At 44.4% G+C, this 17,734-nt stretch overlaps 1 protein-coding gene and 1 long non-coding RNA gene across 2 annotated transcripts in view; one reads left to right on the forward strand and one right to left on the reverse strand.

The window, feature by feature from the left end:
• Window positions 1–7,445: 7,445 nt before the first annotated feature.
• Window positions 7,446–17,061, reverse strand: LOC129710874 (uncharacterized). The gene is made up of 3 exons (XR_008725743.1): window positions 16,942–17,061; window positions 14,920–15,014; window positions 7,446–8,643 (listed from the first exon to the last, which is right to left on the reverse strand). It is a non-coding gene; the product is annotated as an uncharacterized LOC129710874 (long non-coding RNA).
• ssh2a (slingshot protein phosphatase 2a) overlaps window positions 16,412–17,734 on the forward strand; it is a 123,283-nt gene continuing 121,960 nt past the window's right edge. Inside the window, exon 1 of the mRNA XM_055658165.1 lies at window positions 16,412–17,058. Within this exon, the coding sequence (XP_055514140.1) occupies window positions 16,996–17,058 (63 nt within the window). The 5' untranslated portion in view covers window positions 16,412–16,995. The remainder of the gene's footprint in view (window positions 17,059–17,734) is intronic.

Raw genomic sequence — 17,734 nt, forward strand, 5'->3', positions numbered from 1 at the left:
GTTGCCAGGACTCGAGGGGCCTGAGCTACAGGGAAAGGTTGGGCAAGCTAGGACTTTATTTTTTGGAGCGCAGGAGGCTGAGAGGTGATCTTATAGAGGTGTATAAGATGATGAGGGGTATATATACAGTGAATGCAAGGAGTCCTTTACCTAGGGTAGAGGAATCAAGAACCAGAGGACATTGGCTTAAGGCAAGAGGAGAAGGATTTAATGGGAATTAGAGGGGGGTGGGTGTATGGAATAAGATGCCATAGAGGGTAGTTGGGGCTGTTAAATATTTAAACAACATTTAAAAGACATTTGGACATGTTCATGGTTAGGATAATTTAGATGGATATGGACCAAATGCTGGCAGTTAGCACTAGAGTAGATGGGGCATCTTGGTTGTCATGGTCAAGTTGGCCCAAAAGCCATCTTCTTGCTTTATAACTCACTAGTAATGCAAAGAGAAGCATGTCAGAGTGCAGAGTACAGCTTCACAGTTTGGTAGAGTTACACTTCCAGTGAAAAAGTCCAATGTCCACAACAATGTAGGTTGGAAGATGGGGCCTATACCTTAGCCTGTAGGAGAAATACTTAAAATCCTGGAGTAACTCAGCGGGTCAGGCAGCATCTTTGGAGGACATAGATAGACTGAAGAAGGGTCCCGACCCAAAATGTTTAAGAAGGAACTGCAGTTGCTGGAAAAATCGAAGGTAGACAGAAATGCTGGAGAAACTCAGCGGATGAGGCAGCATCTATGCAGCGAAGGGATAGGTGACGTTTCGGGTCGAGACCCTTCTTCAGTCTGAAGAAAGGTTGAGCTGTTGGAAAGAAGAGGGAATAAGCGGGGTCAAAAAGTTACTTGATGATGTTGGTTTATTTCCTGAGGCAGCGTGAAGTGTGGAAGGAGTCGATGGTGGGGAGTGTGGTCTGTGTGATGGACTGGGCTACATCTACAATGGTGGGGAGTGTGGTGTGTGTGTGGGGGACTGGGCTACATCTACAATGGTGGGGAGTGGGGTGTGTGTGATGGACTGGGCTACATCTACAATGGTGGGGAGTGGGGTGTGTGTGATGGACTGGGCTACATCTACAATGGTGGGGAGTGTGGTCTGTGTGTGTGGGACTGGGCTACATCTACAATGCTGGGGAGTGTGTGGTGTGTGTGTGGGACTGGGCTACATCTACAATGGTGGGGAGTGTGGTGTGTGTGGACTGGGCTACATCTACGATGGTGGGGAGTGTGGTGTGTGTGATGGACTGGGCTACATCTACAATGGTGGGGAGTGTGGTGTGTGTGATGGACTGGGCTACATCTACAATGGTGGGGAGTGTGGTCTGTGTGATGGACTGGGCCACATCTCCAGCTCCTTGCGATTTCATGCAGTCTCGGGCAGAGCTGTTCAAACTAACATATGATGCATCCCAAAGATAGACACAAAATGCTGGAGTAACCCAGCGGGTCAGGCAGCATCTCTGGAGAGAAGGAATATGTGACGTTTCGGGTCGAGACCCTTCTCCGATACATCCCGAATTAATTTCACGCTAATTGAATTAATTTCTTATAAAAATCAATCACAACACGTGGAGTCCAGCCTAACACTTTTAAAATAAAGTTTTCAGTAACATTGTTCAAGTTTTGGATGAAGCATATGTAACCACACACAAAGCTGTGTACCTGCTCTATCTATGTGACGGCGTTCACCCCTCCAATCCCGGGCCGGGCAGATTGCATTCACGGGAGAGGGGGGTCTAATTGTCGAGGTGGACACATGTGAATTGGTCCAGTGCCACCGGCCAGACCCCCAAGCGATTCTTACCTTGGTCAGAAAATGTGAACAGGTGTAAGGCGTTCCTTCCGCCGCGTCGCAAGTCTGACCCAAAGATCATAGAGCGGAGCTGTGACCTGTTTGTGACTCGTTATCTGAAGTCATCGCGACCCTCCTCGGCCCCTCGAGCATGAACCGTGTCGCTGCCCCAGTCAGTCTAGGTTTATGTGTTGTTTAGGTCTAGGTGTTGCTTAGCAATGGCGAAACACCTCTACGGTTCCTTTGCCTTTACAGTATATCAATGACCTTGCTTGGGATAACATCAGTGTGGTTCTATACCACACTCAACTGTGCTATATCGGGTGTACCAGCCTACACTCACGCAGCGTGTCATAAGCATGACTTGTTGAGTGAGTTCTGCATCAACAGCTGGTAACACAGACCCTGTTACCAAGGTGGGCGTGGGGATAACAGCTAAAACCCCACCACCAGTTGCTGGCTGGCTGGCTGGCTGAACTGAACCATCCTACCACAACCAGAGAGCAGTGCTCTGGAGAGGCTAGTCTTGAACCCTATCTACCTCATTAATAGACAGTGCTGAACTACTATCTACCCCTTTGATGACCCTTGGACTATCCTTAATCAGACTGCTGACTTTACCTTGCACTAAACGTTATTCCCTTATCATGTATCGATACACTGTAAATTGATCCACTGCAATCATGTATTGCCTTTCTGCTGACTGGTTCGCACACAACAAAAAACTTTACACTGTAGCTCGGTACACGTGACAATAAACTAAACTGAACTAAACAAAATATAGACAACCAGGAAGCATATTTTATTAAAATAAATGTGTAGGAAGGAATGTGTAGGTTTATACCTAAGATAGACACAAAAACATTTGGGGCTCGATCCATTCCTTCTCTCCAGAGATGATGCCTGTCTCGCTGATTTACTGATTGAAATAAATGCTGAAAATACTTCAGTCAGGCAGCAGCTACGGAGAGACAAACGAGTTCAATACTTCTGATCAATATCGTTTCAACAGAATATTACTAGTTCATTGCAAAGCAAAGTTCAATTCAAAACTTCTTCACTTCAAGTTATATCTTTACGGTGGTGTAAATCTAGAATGGAATATTAACCAAATTTCATCTTTATTCCAGAATTTAGTTTAATTTACTGTCACCTGTGCTGAGGTACAGTGAAAAGCCTTTTTGTTGCGTGCTATCCAGTCAGTGGAAAGATTATATGCGATTACAATCGAGCTGTTCACGGTATACAAATGAGGGATTAAAGGAATAATGTTTAGTGCAAGATAAAGTCCTATTTAAAAAAAATCAAAGCTCTCCAATGAGGTAGATGGGAGATCAGGACCACTCTCTGGTTGATGATGGGATGATTCAGATGCCTGATAACAGCTGGGAGGAAACTGTACCTGAAACTGGAGGTTTACTGCTTTCACCTATATTTACCTACTGATGATATCAGCAAAAGGAACTTTAGTCATTTACTGTGTAAATATAGATTAAGAACATTGTTCTTAATCTCAGTGGGTCAGGCAGCATCTCTGGAGAACATGGATAGGTGACGTTTCACAGAGTGCTGGAGTAACTCAGCGGGTCAGGCAGCATCTGTGGAGAACATGGATAGGTGACGTTTCACAGAGTGCTGGAGTAACTCAGCGGGTCAGGCAGCATCTGTGGAGAACATGGATAGGTGACGTTTCACAGAGTGCTGGAGTAACTCAGCGGGTCAGGCAGCATCTGTGGAGAACATGGATAGGTGACGTTTCACAGAGTGCTGGAGTAACTCAGCGGGTCAGGCAGCATCTATGGAGCTAAGGAAATAGGCAACGTTTCGGGCCGAAACCCATAAGGGTTTCGGCCCGAAACGTTGCCTATTTCCAGAAGGATTTCGGCCCGAAAAGTTGCCTATTTCCTTAGCTCCATAGATACTGCTGCACCATAACTCAGCGGGTCAGGCAACATCTGTGGAGAACATGGAGAGGTGAGGTTTTGGGTCGGGTCCCTTCTTCAATCTGAAACGTCACCTATCCATGTTCTCCACATATCCTGCCTGACCTGTTACATTTCTCCAGCACTTTGTGTCTTTTTTGTAGGCCAGTATCTGCAGTTCCTTTTGTCTTCTATAAATAATAAAGTGGAATTGCACTGTGTGAGAAATGACATTTTATGAAAAAAAACTTTTTTTTTGCCTTTACGTTTGCAAAGTTTATTGTTTTCCCACAAGAGGGATAGGGATATGGGCCAAATGCGGACAATTGGGACGAGCTTAGATGGGGCATCTTGGCTGGTTGGGCTGAAGGGCCTATTTCTGTGCTGAATGTCTCTACAAGGACGTGCATGTTTGCTGTGCCTTTCATAGTGTCAGTCAGTCTTCTCCAATGCATTTGCAACTGAAAACATTTATCAATTTACCATCAGAATATATTAGCCAAGTACATACACGTGCCAGGCATTTGACAGTGCCTTGCTCACATATGATAAAAACACAATGGGCAGCTGACAATTAAAAATAACATTATAACTTAAAAATTTTTAAAAGGAGAAGAAGCTGTTTTTGTGTCTGGGAATGGAGGGGAGGACTTCAAAGAGCCAGTGGCGTCAGCATCATATTGTAATCTGGCAGCAAATCTGTTCGCAGCATGGTCCCACAAACTGCAGTATAACAGTGTCCAGATGACCTTATTTTCTCAGTAACGCAAGTGAGAGGTAAATTGTAACTAATATACGACATCTTCCCAATTTGTATTGATAACGGAGGCACTGACACAGTGCTGTCCGGTTGAGAGGGTGATTCCTTGGTTTTTGGGGCATCAATCCAGCTTGGATTATTTGCTGGTATGTCGTGAACTTGACCCCACAATCATTTTCATTCAGAGGTGAGTGTCAACATTGAGTCATGGCTGATATAGCGTTTGGTTTCCAAGCCCGAAACCTCAGCTTCCATGTAATCTTAACAACAATCCTCAGAGCTGCCATGGATCACTGAGTAAACAGGTTGTGTTTTTCTTGGTAACTTGGTAACTCGCATCTATAATAATCTGTTCTGACTTGGTCTTTGGCCGGCAATGCAACTATATTGTTGACATTGTTCCATAAACTGTGCTTTCCTGTTCAGCGTTGCATTCATATTTAAGGCAACCATACACCTTCCTAATAAACTTTTTAAAATAAATCTGATAAAGTACTTAATAACCGTCAACTGTATGTTTCTCCTGTGTTTCATTAGCACAGCAGATGTTGATCCACGTGATGTGGAAAAGTTTGAAATGTTATTGCTCAAATGTACCAAGTAAGTTGTTTTCATAGAAAGGTCAGAGGTATTAAAATCGTTCTTTATTCAAAAGCAAAAGACTGCAAATGGTGGAAATCTGAAATAAAACAGTTAATTTTGGAAATAGCCAGCAGGTCAGGCATCTGGCCCCATTCAATTGCTGAACTTGTGAAAGTTTTTGTTAAGGGTGCTATTTGGTTTGTCTTTCATGAATAAATGTGCAAGGAGTGACACTCGTGTTCATAAAAGCCATTTACAGTATATCACAGTGTTGTAAAAGTAACGGATTATGGAGTGTTTAAGAAAGAACTGCAGATGCTGGAAAAATCGAAGGTAGACAAAGATGCTGGAGAAACTCAGCGAGTGAAACAGCATCTATGTTGATACCTCACCCGCTGAGTTTCTCCAGCATTTTTGTCTACCATGGATTATGGATTAATGGCAGCACAGTGGCGCAGTTGGTAGAGCTGCTGCCTCAGCGCTAGAGACCTGACCTCGATCCCGACCTCGGGTTTCTGTCTGTGTGGAGTTTACATGTTCTCCACCTGACCGCTTGGGTTTTCCCCGGGTGCTCCGGGTCCCAAAGATGAGCAGGATTGTACGTTAATCGGCCCTCTGTAAATTGCCCCTCGTGTGTGGGGAGTGGATGAGAAAGTGGGATAACATAGAACTAGTGTGAACAGGTCGGCATGGACTCAGTGGGTCGAAGGGCCTGTTTTTAAGGTGAATCTGAATCAATTGGACAAAAACCATGATATAAAATATTAAAGGTAGACAAAATATGGAGCGAAGGAAATAGGCAACGTTTCGGGCCGAAACCCTTCTTCAGATTGATGTGAGGGTGGGGGGGGAGAGGGAAAATAAGGACTACCTTAAATTAGAGAAGGCAATGTTCATACCGCTGGGGTGTAAATATATTTTGTGTGGCACGATGGTAGAGTAACCGCTTTATAACACCAGAGACTTGGGTTTGATCCTGACTTTGGATGCTGTCTGTATGGTATTTGTATGTTCTCCCCATGACCGCATGGGTTTCCTCCGGTTTCCTTCGACATCCGAAAAACGTACAGGTTTGTAGGTTAATTGGCCCCCTGTAAATTGCCCCTAATGTGTAGGGAGTGGATTAGAAAGTGGGATAATAAAACTAGTGTGTGAACGGGTGATTGATGGTTAGCATGGACTCAGTGGGCCGAAGGGCCTGTTTCCAAGCTGCATCTGCATACCGTGATCAAAAATGTTAAATATTTCCCTCTAAACGTATCATCAAACTCAGAGAAACGGTCTCTGCACGACCCAATGAATTTGGTTCCTCGATTCCCTCATCAGCAGACCTCAGGAGCACTTGGAGGCTGTGTGTGCAGTTCCCTGCTCTTCTCATTCTGTAAGCTTGACTGTGCAGCCATTCACAGCTGAAATGTCATTTTAAATTGGCAGACGACACCACCGTTGTTGGATGTATAACAGGTAATGATGAGTCAGCGTACAGGAGGGAGATGGATGATCTGATTCAATGTTGCCAGAATAACAATCGTATTCTCAATGTTAGCAAGACCAAGGGTCACGACCCGAAACGTCACCCATTCCTTTTCTCCAGAGGTGCTGCTTGACCTGCTGAATTACTCCAGCTTTTCATGTCTATCTTAGGTGTAAAGCAGCATCTGCAGTTCCTTCCTACACAAGGAGATTATTGTTGCCTTCAGAAAGCCAAAGCCAAGGACTCATTAGTTTAAAGGTACACAAAATTGCTGGAGAAACTCAGTGGGTGCAGTCTGAAGAAGGGTTTCGGCCCGAAACGTCGCCTATTTCCTTCGCTCCATAGATGCTGCTGCACCCGCTCAGTTTCTCCAGCAAATTTGTGTACCTTCGATCTTCCAGCATCTGCAGTTCCTTCTTGGACTCATTAGTTTAGTTTAGTTTAGAGATACAGAGCGGAAACAGGCCCTTCGGCCCACCGAGTCCGCACTGACCAGCGATCCCCACACATTAACATTATCCTACACACTCTAGGGACAATTTACACATACACCAAGCCAATTAACCTACATGCCTGTACGTCTTTGGAGTGTGGAAGAACCCCTACGCGGTCACGAGGAAAACGTACAATCTCCTTACCGACAGCACCCGTAGTTGGGATCAAACTTGGGTCTCTGGCGTATCAAGCGCTGTAAGGCAGGAACTCTACCGCTGCACCACCATGGCTGCCCATGAATGTTTTCATTGATGGGACGGCAGAGTCAACAGCCTCGTGTTCCTGGGCTTGCACATCTCTGGAGATCTGTCCGAGGCCCAGCACATTGATGCAATCACCAAGAAAACCCATCAATGTCTCTACTTGATCAGAAGATTGGGGAAATTGGGCAAAAATATTCCATCAAACCTCTACAGGTAGAGGGGCAGACTGACTGGTTGCATCCCAGCATGGCTCAGTAACTTGAACTAAGGAGGCTGCAGAAAGTGGTGAACATTGCCCTGGTTATCATGGGTACTGACCTCACCACCATCGAAGGGTCTTCCGCAAAACGACAGCCTGGATCATCAAAGAACCAACCCACATTCCAATCAAAGATACTGTAGACACAAAAAGCTGGAGGAACTCAGTGGGACAGGCAGCATCTCTGAAGAGAAGGAATGAGTGACGTTTCGGGTCGAGACCATTCTTATACATTCCAATCATGCTGCTACCCTTGAGGAGAAGAGAAAGGAGGCTGAGAACTGTGACCGTCGTGATCAATTTAGTTTAGTTAATTGTCACGTGTACCGAGGTACAGTGAAAAGCCTTTGTTGTGTGCTATCCAGTCAGCGGAAAGACAATACACGATTACAATTGATCCATTTACAGTGTACAGATGCATGATAAGGGAATAACGTTTAGTGCAAGGTAAAGCCCGCAAAGTCCGATCAAGGATAGTCCGAGGGTCACCAATGAGGGCCACCAATGATAGTAGTTCAGGACTATCTATTAATGAGGTCGATAGGGTTCAAGACTCTCCCCAACAACCAGCAGGCTCTTGAACGTTGCACCACTCTCCCCACAATTCTCTATCGGCAACTATGATCTGCTATGGACTTTGTTTATGTTACACTAGGTACTTCAGTTTGCACTCTCATGGCCTGTTTACATAGTACTGCTGATCCAGTTCATGATATTATTGATTATTGTTTATTGATTTATTTGTTGTGTTGTTGCATTAGTATGCCTTAGTAGAACCACAATGATTAAGAATGTAATTGTTCTGTTCCTGGTACATTTGACTGTTAAACATTCCTAACACTTTTGCTGAAAGCCTGGTTTGTGATATGGTTCAAGGGGTATGTCTGTTTTGATTGGGAATGGGGTGGGAGATTGCAACCTGTTTCGACGAATGTAATCAACCTGGCATGCACAATCAAATAAGATCAAATAGAACAAGTTGTCCTACAACTTTAGGCAGTGCACGCCATACGCAAAAAGAAGATTGGGAATGAAAGTTAAGATCAAACGTTAATGAATACTTATTCCAAGTTTTCATGCGTCCACTCCCAGGATACGTGTCTTATTTCAGTCACCATCTGGCACTGAAAGATAATGCCTGAGTCAGAGGTTTCATATCTGGAAGACAGACAAGATTTTTACGACGTTATGACAGCTGAGGACAAAGGATCATCAGGAACGCACGTGCCTTTAGGATATGAGTTCTCAGAATCATAACACAAAGTACTTACAGTATTCATTAGGGTGGGGGATTGCAGCCTTCACGTGGTCCACCCTGTTTCTACTAATGCAATCGACCCGACATGCACAAACAAATAGATCAAATAGAACAAGTTGACTTACAACTTTAGGCTCTGCACGGCATATGCAAGAGGAAGAAAACAGTATTCAATCAGACATGTGTGGTATAAAAATAACTCAAAGAAAGCAGTAAGGTATTTGTCCACAAAACATTTCAGTGGAGGCTCCACAAAATCAGGACGGCTATCACAGAATTGCTAAAAAAAACCCATGTTGTTTTAATTAAAAATTATAATAAAATCTAATTATTTATGTTCATAAGCTGTAGGAGCACAATTAGGCCATTTGGCCCATCAAGTCTATTCCGCCATTCAATTATGGCTGATCTATCACTGTTGCACGATGGAGTTGCTGCCTCACAGAGCCAGAGACCCCGGTTCAATCCTGACTACGGGTGCTGTCTCTACGGAGTTTGCACATTTTCAATGTGAGCGCGTGGGTTTTCTCCGGGTGCTCTGGTTTCTTCCCACACTCCAAAGACGTACAGGTTTTTAGTCTAATTGGCCTGGTGAAAATTGTAAATTTTCCCTAGTGTGTTGGATCATGTTAGTGTGTGGGGTGATCGCTGGTTGCTGCAGACTCGGTGGGCCAAAGGGCCTGTTTCCGCACTATATTTCGAAACTAAACTATCGTTCCCTCTCAACCCTATTCTCCTGCCTTCTCCCCATAACCCCGACACCTGTACTAATCAAGAATCTATCAATCTCCATCTTAAAAATATCCATTGATGGCCTCCACAGCCTTCTGTGGCAATTAATTCCATAGATTCCCCACCCTTTATTAAACTATTTATAATGTTAATATCATCACCATTATTTCTTTTACAAAATTGCAACTTGATATAATGTAAAATGATATTCCTGATCTTCAAGAGTTGAGAGTGTTTAATGGACAACAGAACAATGAAAGTCTTACTTGCTGCAGCTTAACAGACCCGTAAACACAATCACACACAGATATATGTAAAAATCAATGAGAGCTAGTTGGCAAGGATACTATTATGCCTTTGGGCATACATATCGGGAAAGAGAAGTTGATTTCTGCTCCATGTTAATTTAACTAATCTCAAGTGAAAGGTCTGGATAGAGTGAACGTGGAGAGGATGTTTCAACTCGTGGGAGAGTCTAGGACCAGAGGCAATAGTCTCAGATTAAAAGGACTTACCTTTCGAAAGGAGATGAGGAGGAATATCTTTAGTAGAGGGTTTAATTTACAGATACAGCGCAGAAATAGCTCCTTCGACCCACCGACCAGCAATCCCCACATATTAACCCTGCCCTATACACACTCAGGACAATTTTACATTTATACCAAGCCCACAAACCTGTACGTCTTCGGAGTGTGCAAGGAAACCGAAGATCTTTGAGAAAACCTACGCATGTCACGGGGAGAACACCCAAATTCCGTACAGACAAGCAGTGACAGTCAGGATCGAACCCGGATTTCTGGCACTGCAAGGCAGCAGCTCAACCACTGCGCCACCGTGCCGCAAATTCTTTGCCACAGCCGGCTGGGGAGGCCAAGTCAATGGATTGACAGATTCCTGATTATTAAGGTTGTCAGGGGTTATGGGGAGAAGGCAGGAGAATAAGGTTGAATAAGAAGAGCCACAGCCTATCCAACCTAAAGAACTCAAATCCATCACATAAATGATGCTATTTGGAGCGGCAGTGGTCTCTGACCTCTTGCAGGCTCAAGCGAGGACATTTACAGCAGGTCCTACAAATCACTGGAGTGGTAGCAGCAAGACTACCTCTGCAGAAACCCCATTGGCAGCATTGCCATAACATTGCCAGTATCCTCGCCAGGCCAAAACCTCCAGCATCAATGCTGCCTGAGCCACTCAGCTACTGCAGAAGTTGCGGTCTGGCTGTACTCCACCCGTTCCTACCTGATACCAGAAACAAGCACTATCATCCGAGCCTCGTCAAGTGAAGATGCTCTGGGAAAATGGAACAACCGGTCCAAGAATTTGTGCGGCACGGTGGTGCAGCGGTAGAGTTGCTGCCTTAGAGCACCAGAGACCCGGGTTTGATCCTGACCACGGGTGGTCTGTATGTTCTCCTTGTGACCGCGTGGGTTTTCCTTGGGTGCTCCAGTTTCCTCAAACACTTCAAAGATATGCAGGTTTGTAGGTTAATTAACTTTGGCAAAAATTGTAATTTGTTACTCATGTCCCTGAGATGCTGCTTGACCCGCTGAGTCACTCAGTTCCCTGCAAGATTCCAGCATCTGCAGTTCCTTGTGTCTGACAATGAAACACTCTTGACTCTTGGAGTTTTGAAGAGTATTTAGAGAAAGCTGGAGTGAAAGCTGGAGAGAAAGCTTGCCGTTTTGTGTTATTCCCGCCAAAACCAATCTTCAGTCCTGCCTTTTGCTATTTTAAAAGTACTCAGAGAATTATTCAGAAGTAAAGAAAAATTAAGAGAATAACTTGGGTCTCCCAGATCCTTTTATGATCTGAATATGTTTCACGTTGCATGACAGCCATTAAATGACTTCTGAAGTGAGATCACTGTTGTGTGATGCATATAAAAGTACAGGGAGTTCTCTGTGTCCACGCCAAAATTCCTCTCTCAACTAATAGCACCAAAAACAATATAACTAGTCAGTCATCTCATTTGGTCATTATGGGGCTGATGTTAACATTCGCCACTGGGTCTGCTACATAACAACAAAAGCACTTAAATGATTTATTGAATGGTTAAGTGGTTTGGGACATTCTTAGAACTTGATGAGTTGCTATATAAAAAACATTTTTTGATATTTTGAGAATGATTTACAATCACCCAACTCTTTTTTTATTCTGTAAACATTGCTTGTTTATAAAATAGAGTAGTGTAACACTGTTACTACTGTCCTTCTTTATTCCTTTCATTCTTTGCTTGCTGCTACTTTTTTCCATCTTTAACAGATGATACCGTCAATTTCAAGCAAAGTTTAAAGAAGTCCCTTTCCAGAAGCTTTACCAAACAAGAACATTAGTTACCATTAAATTTACATAGTCTTCACTATTTCACCTTACCTTGAGATTTGTTTTGCTTTGTTGATGAAGCAAAGAACCATCTGCAATATCTTGGTATAGTTCACCAATGTAGACGCTGGGATTCTAGTTTCACCTGATAACCTGTCTATTTTTTTTGGCACTGTGGTTATTTATGTGTGTGAGCTTCAGTGAATTATTTAACCTCAGGTTTGAATCCACACCAATCTTCAACCAATGTTATTTTCCAACAGGAAGTTGTATCAACATCAGAAACCTCAGCTGATTTTTCATTTTATCCTAACTTGATGTGTTGCATGGTGGCGCAGCGGGTGGACCTGCTGCCTAACAGCATCGGAGACCCAGTTCGATCCTGATCTTGAGTGATGTCTGTTCTCCAGGTGCTCTGATTTCCTCCCACATCGTAAAGATGTGCAGGTTTCTAGGTTAATTGGCCTTTGTAAATTGCCCCTAGCATATAGGGAGTGGATGTGAAAGTGGGATAACATAGAACTAGTGTGAACAGGTGATCGATGGTCAGCATGGACTCAGTGAGCTGAATCCATACTGTACCTCTAAATTGAACTAGCCCATGGATGCTGCATTAATTATAATGCCTACAGCATAGCACCAATTACAATCAATTGTATGTGCAAGAATTTAATAATGCATTTGAACAATAGTCATATTCATATATTTTAAAACATCCAATTAGTATTTTCTTTGTGCTCACCGCTAAATATCAAGTTGTGGCAGTTCTTTAGCAATATATTATGAAGACTTTAAAAAAAAACTATTTAAAAAATATATTCCAATAACTTTGCCACAATTTGATATTTGGAGCTGAGCACAAAAATATTATTGAATGATTTAAAAATGAGTAAATGTTATTATTAAATTATTCCACAACGTTTAAAATATATTTGAAATATATTAAAAAAATAATTTAATGTATTTGCAATATATTTTGAAAATGTAAAATATAATTTGAAAGTTTAAAAATATTTGCAATTTTGAAGTTTAAATAAATTTGTAATATACTTTGAAAATACATTAATATACTTGCAAATATATTTTGAACATTTTAAATATAATTTGAAAAGTTTAAAAATATTTGCCATTTTGGTGATATATTTTGAAAAGACTAGTATATTTTGCAATTTAAAATATATTTTGAATAGTTAAAAAAACATTTACAATATATTTTGAAAAGAGTTAAAAAATATTCATAGTTTAAAAAAAAATAAACTCTTCAAAATATATTGCAAAGGCAGTGCCATGATTTGACATTTGATGCTGAACACAAAAAAAATATTTATTGCGTGCTTTAAAAATGTGCAAATGTAATTTGAAGCATTGCCACCATTCACAAGACAAGGTTTCTTTTTGCAAGGCTGTGATTTTATTTTTCCATTTGGGTTATTGCAGTAATGGCACGGCACATTTGAGTGTGCGTGATTGTGTTCTACTGGTGTAGAGAGCATATTGACTGGTTGCATCACAGCCTAGTTCAGCAACTTGAATGCCCAGCAGTGAAGAAGATTACAAAAAGTGACCAGTCCATCACGGGTTCCCCCTCCCATTCCGAATCCGACTTTTCTGTCCTGGGCCTCCTCCATGGCCAGAGTGAGTCCCACCGCAAATTGCAGGAGCAGCACCTCATATTTCGCTTGGGTAGTTTACACCCCAGCAGTATGAACATTGACTTCTCCAATTAAAGATAGTCCCTGCTTTCTCCCTCCTTCCCGTCCCCTTCCCAGCTCTCCCACAGCCCGCTGTCTCTGTCTCTTCCTTTCTACTTCCTCCTCCCCCCCACCCCCACATCAGTCTGAAGAAGGGTCTCGACCCGAAACGTCACCTATTCCTTCGCTCCATAGATGCTGCCTCGCCCGCTGAGTTTCTCCAGCATTTTTGTCTACCTTCCCCACCATCGAAGGGATTTACAGGAGTCTCTGCCTCAAAAAGGCAGCCAGCATCATCAGAGACCTGTACCCATGCCCTGCCCACATACTCATCTCAACCCTGCCATCGGGAAGAAGGTACAGGAGCCTGAAAACTGTAACATCCAGATTGAGGAACAGTTTCTTCCCTACAGCCATCAGGCTATTAAACACAACCTCCAAATAAGCTCTAAACTACATAGAATTTGGGGCATTGATTTTGCTGTTTTGTGTGTGCGCGTGCGCGCGTACGTGTATATACACATATGTGTAGTTCTTTCCCATATATATATATATATATATATATATATATATATATAAATGGGAAAGAACTGCAGATGCTGGATTAAACCGAAAGCTCTCTGGAGACAAGGAAAGTATGTATGCATATGTGTGTATTTGTATATATATACACACACACATTAAACTTTTTTTTCTTGTTTATTATATTGTTTACAGAGCACTATGTTTACAGGATGGAACTGCAGGTGCTGGGTTACACCAAAGATAGACACAAAATGCAGGAGTAACTCAGCGAGATGCTGCCACTGAGTTACTCCAGCATTTTATGTCTATCTTCTTGCATGTATGTTTATGTATATATACACACTGAATTTTCTTGTTTATAAAATTGATTACAGTATACTATGTTTACACATTCTGTTGGGCTGCTGCAAGTGAGAAATTCTTTGTTTTATCTGGGACACATGACAATAAAATACACTTGACTCTTGTCTTGAGTTAGTCATGGAGTGTTGAAGAGTGAAGATTGCAAAGAGTTCAAGGTCTGTTGACAAGGCGAGTGATCAGCTGCAAGTAATGGTTTGTTGACAAGGGTGCTGTTGCAAGTAAGAGTTTCATTGTTCTATCTGGGACATAGCCACTAGACTCTGGTCTTGAGTTAGTTACACTTGAGCTAGTTATATAGCGTTGTAGAGTGAAGATTGCAAAGAGTTAATGGTTTTTTGACAAGGACCAACTGGCTGGAGCTTTTAGACATTTTCAACCTCTCACTTCTGAGGTTTGAGGTTCCCACCTGCTTTAAAAGGGCATCAATTATACCGGTGCCCAAGAAGTGTAAGGTGACATGCCTCAATGACTATTGACCAGTGGCATTAACGTCTGTGGTGATGATGTGCTTTGAGAGGTTGATCATGGCGCAACTCTTACCTCGACAAAAACCTGGACCCATTGCAGTTCGCTCACCGCCAGAACAGATCAACGGTGGATGCGATCTCGCTGGCTCTCCACTCTGCTCTGGACCACTTGAACAACAAAAACTCAAATCAGGCTGTAATTCATTGATTACAGCTCGGCATTTAATACAATCATCCCCTCCAAGCTGATTACCAAACTCATAAAACTGGTTCTCTGCGCATCCCTCTGCAATTGGATCTTCGACTTCCTCATTCACAGACCACAGTCTGTTCCTATTGGTGGAAATGTGTCAGCCTCGATAACAATCAGCATGGGAGCACCTCAAGCCTGCGTGCTCAGCCCCCTGCTCTACTCACTCTATACTCATGACTGCTTAGCCGGTCATAGTGCGAACTTCATCATCAAGTTCGCTGACGACACCACTGTTGTGGGACGTATCACTGATGGGGATGAGTCCGAATATAGAAGAGAGATCGAGCGACTGACCATATGGTGCCAGCACAATAACCTGGCCCTCAACACCAGCAAAACCAAGGAACTGATTGTGGACTCTGGAAGGAATAGGATGGGGACCCATAGTCCCGTTTATATCAACGAATCAATGGTTGAAAGGGTCAAGAGCTTCAAATTCCTGGGCGTGCACATCTCTGTAGATCTTTCCCGGTCCGAGAACACTGATGCAATTATTAAGAAAGCACATCAGCGCCTCTACTTCCTGAGAAGAAGAAGTAGAGTCAGTTTGTCAAGGAGGACTCTCTCTAACTTCTACAGGTGCACGGTAGAGAGCACGATGACCGGTTGAATCGTGGCTTGTTTTGGCAACTTGAGCGCCCTGGAACGGAAAAGACTACAAAAAGTAGTAAACACTGCCAGTCCATCATCGGCTCTGACCTCCCTTCCATCGAGGGGATCCAGTTGCTGCCTCAAAAAGGTTGGCAGCATCATCAAGGACCCACACCATCCTGGCCACACACTCATCTCCCCGCTACCTTCAGGTAGAAGGTACTGTAGCCTGAAGACTGCAACGACCAGGTTCAGGAATAGCTACTTCCCCACAGACACCAGGCGATTAAACTTGGCTTGGACAAAACTCTGAACATTAATAGCCCATTATCTGTTTATTTGCACTTTAGTTTATTTATTCATGTGTGTTTATATTTATATAATGGTATATGGACACGCCGTTTGGGGAGTCTGCACCCCGGGGGCATGAACATCGACTTCTCCCAATTCTGCTAGTCCTTGCTGTCCTTGCTGCTGTCTCCTCCCCTTCCTCAGCTCCCCTGCTGTCTCCTCCCACCCTCCAGCCTTCCGGCTACTCCTCCTTTTCCCTTTCTTGTCCCCACCCACCCCCACCCCTGATCAGTCTGAAGAAGGGTTTCGGCCCGAAACGTTGCCTATTTCCTTCGCTCCATAGATGCTGCTGCACCCGCTGAGTTTCTCCAGCTTTTCTGTGTAACCTTCGATTCTCCAGCATCTGCAGTTCCCTCTTTAACACTATGGACACGCTAATCTGTTCGTAGTCATGCCTACTATGTTCTGTTGTGCTGAAGCAAAGCAAGAATTTCATTGTCCTATCAGGGACACATGACAATAAACTCTCTTGAATCTTGAGGTTGCAAGTGAGAATTTAATTGTTCAGTCTGGGACATAAAACTCTTGGCTTGAGTTACTTGTGTAGTGTTGCAGAGTGAAGATCGCAAAGAGTCAATGGTTAGTTGACACGTGCTGCAAGTAAGAATTTCATTGTTCTGTCTGGGACATAAACCACTCTTGTGTTGAGTTAGCTGAAGAGTGAAGATTGCAAAGAGTTAAAGGTTTGTTGACAAGGCGAGGGTGGCGCGCCGCGCGTGCGCAGTGGCGCCGCCCGGGGCTAGAAACGCCGGGTTGGGGCGGACGGCGAGTCAGTCGCGTTGGAGCGCGGGTGCGGCGCGGAGCCCAGCCCGAGGGTAGTAGCTGCAGCTGGCCGCCTTCACTCCCACTTAAACCGCAGCGAGAGGGATCTGCGGAACACACTTCAAAAAAAGAGTTTACATTTACGGAGCACTGCTGACGAGGATGCGACTGACCGCGTCCGGGGCTCTCTAGATGGCTTTGGTGACGGTGCAGCGGTCGCCGACGCCAAGCACCACCTCCAGCCCTTGTGTCTCGGTGAGTGCCGCTGCCGCTGCCGCCCGACTACAGCCGCGCCCGCGCGCGCGCGCGCTTCACCCCCTCCCTCCCTCCCTCCCTCCCCGTGCCGCGCACGCGCTTCACCCGCTTCCATATTTGGACGGCCGCGCGCCCGCCCTTCCATATATGGAGTTGAGTGACGTCGAGCACCTCCGTATATGGCGAGTCGGTGACGTCGAGCGCCTCCATATTTGGAGGGTGGGTCACGTGGATCCGCGCGGGCGGCGGGCGCGCTCACCCTCACGCAGTTCAAACCAAACGGTCATCTCTCCCCGAGCCCGGGTTCCATTGCCCTCACCCCCCCTCCCGCGCCCTAATGCCCCGGCGCGCATGCGTGCTGCCCGCCCGCCCGCCGTTTGCGCCCAATTTTCAACCCCCGCTGATCCGGGGTTGAGCTCCTGGTTCCACTGAGGCGGAGGCGAGGAAGGCGCTGGCAGGCTCCCGGTGTGTGTGAGATCCACGTGTATTGAATACATTTTTATTCACCAAGTATGCATACATAACAAGGGGTGGCTTTGACAGACCGGAGTCGCCTTAGTTCCAGAGGGAAGTGCTTCAAAGAGTTTGTCGTCAGACTGAGAGGGATCTTACCTGCTCGCTTCCTGGCTCTTGCAATGTAGTTTGTCAATGGGAAGGTTGAGGCCAACAACTTCGA

The sequence above is a fragment of the Leucoraja erinacea genome, chromosome 28, assembly GCF_028641065.1.
Source record: "Leucoraja erinacea ecotype New England chromosome 28, Leri_hhj_1, whole genome shotgun sequence".
Classification (NCBI taxonomy): Eukaryota; Metazoa; Chordata; class Chondrichthyes; order Rajiformes; family Rajidae; genus Leucoraja; species Leucoraja erinaceus.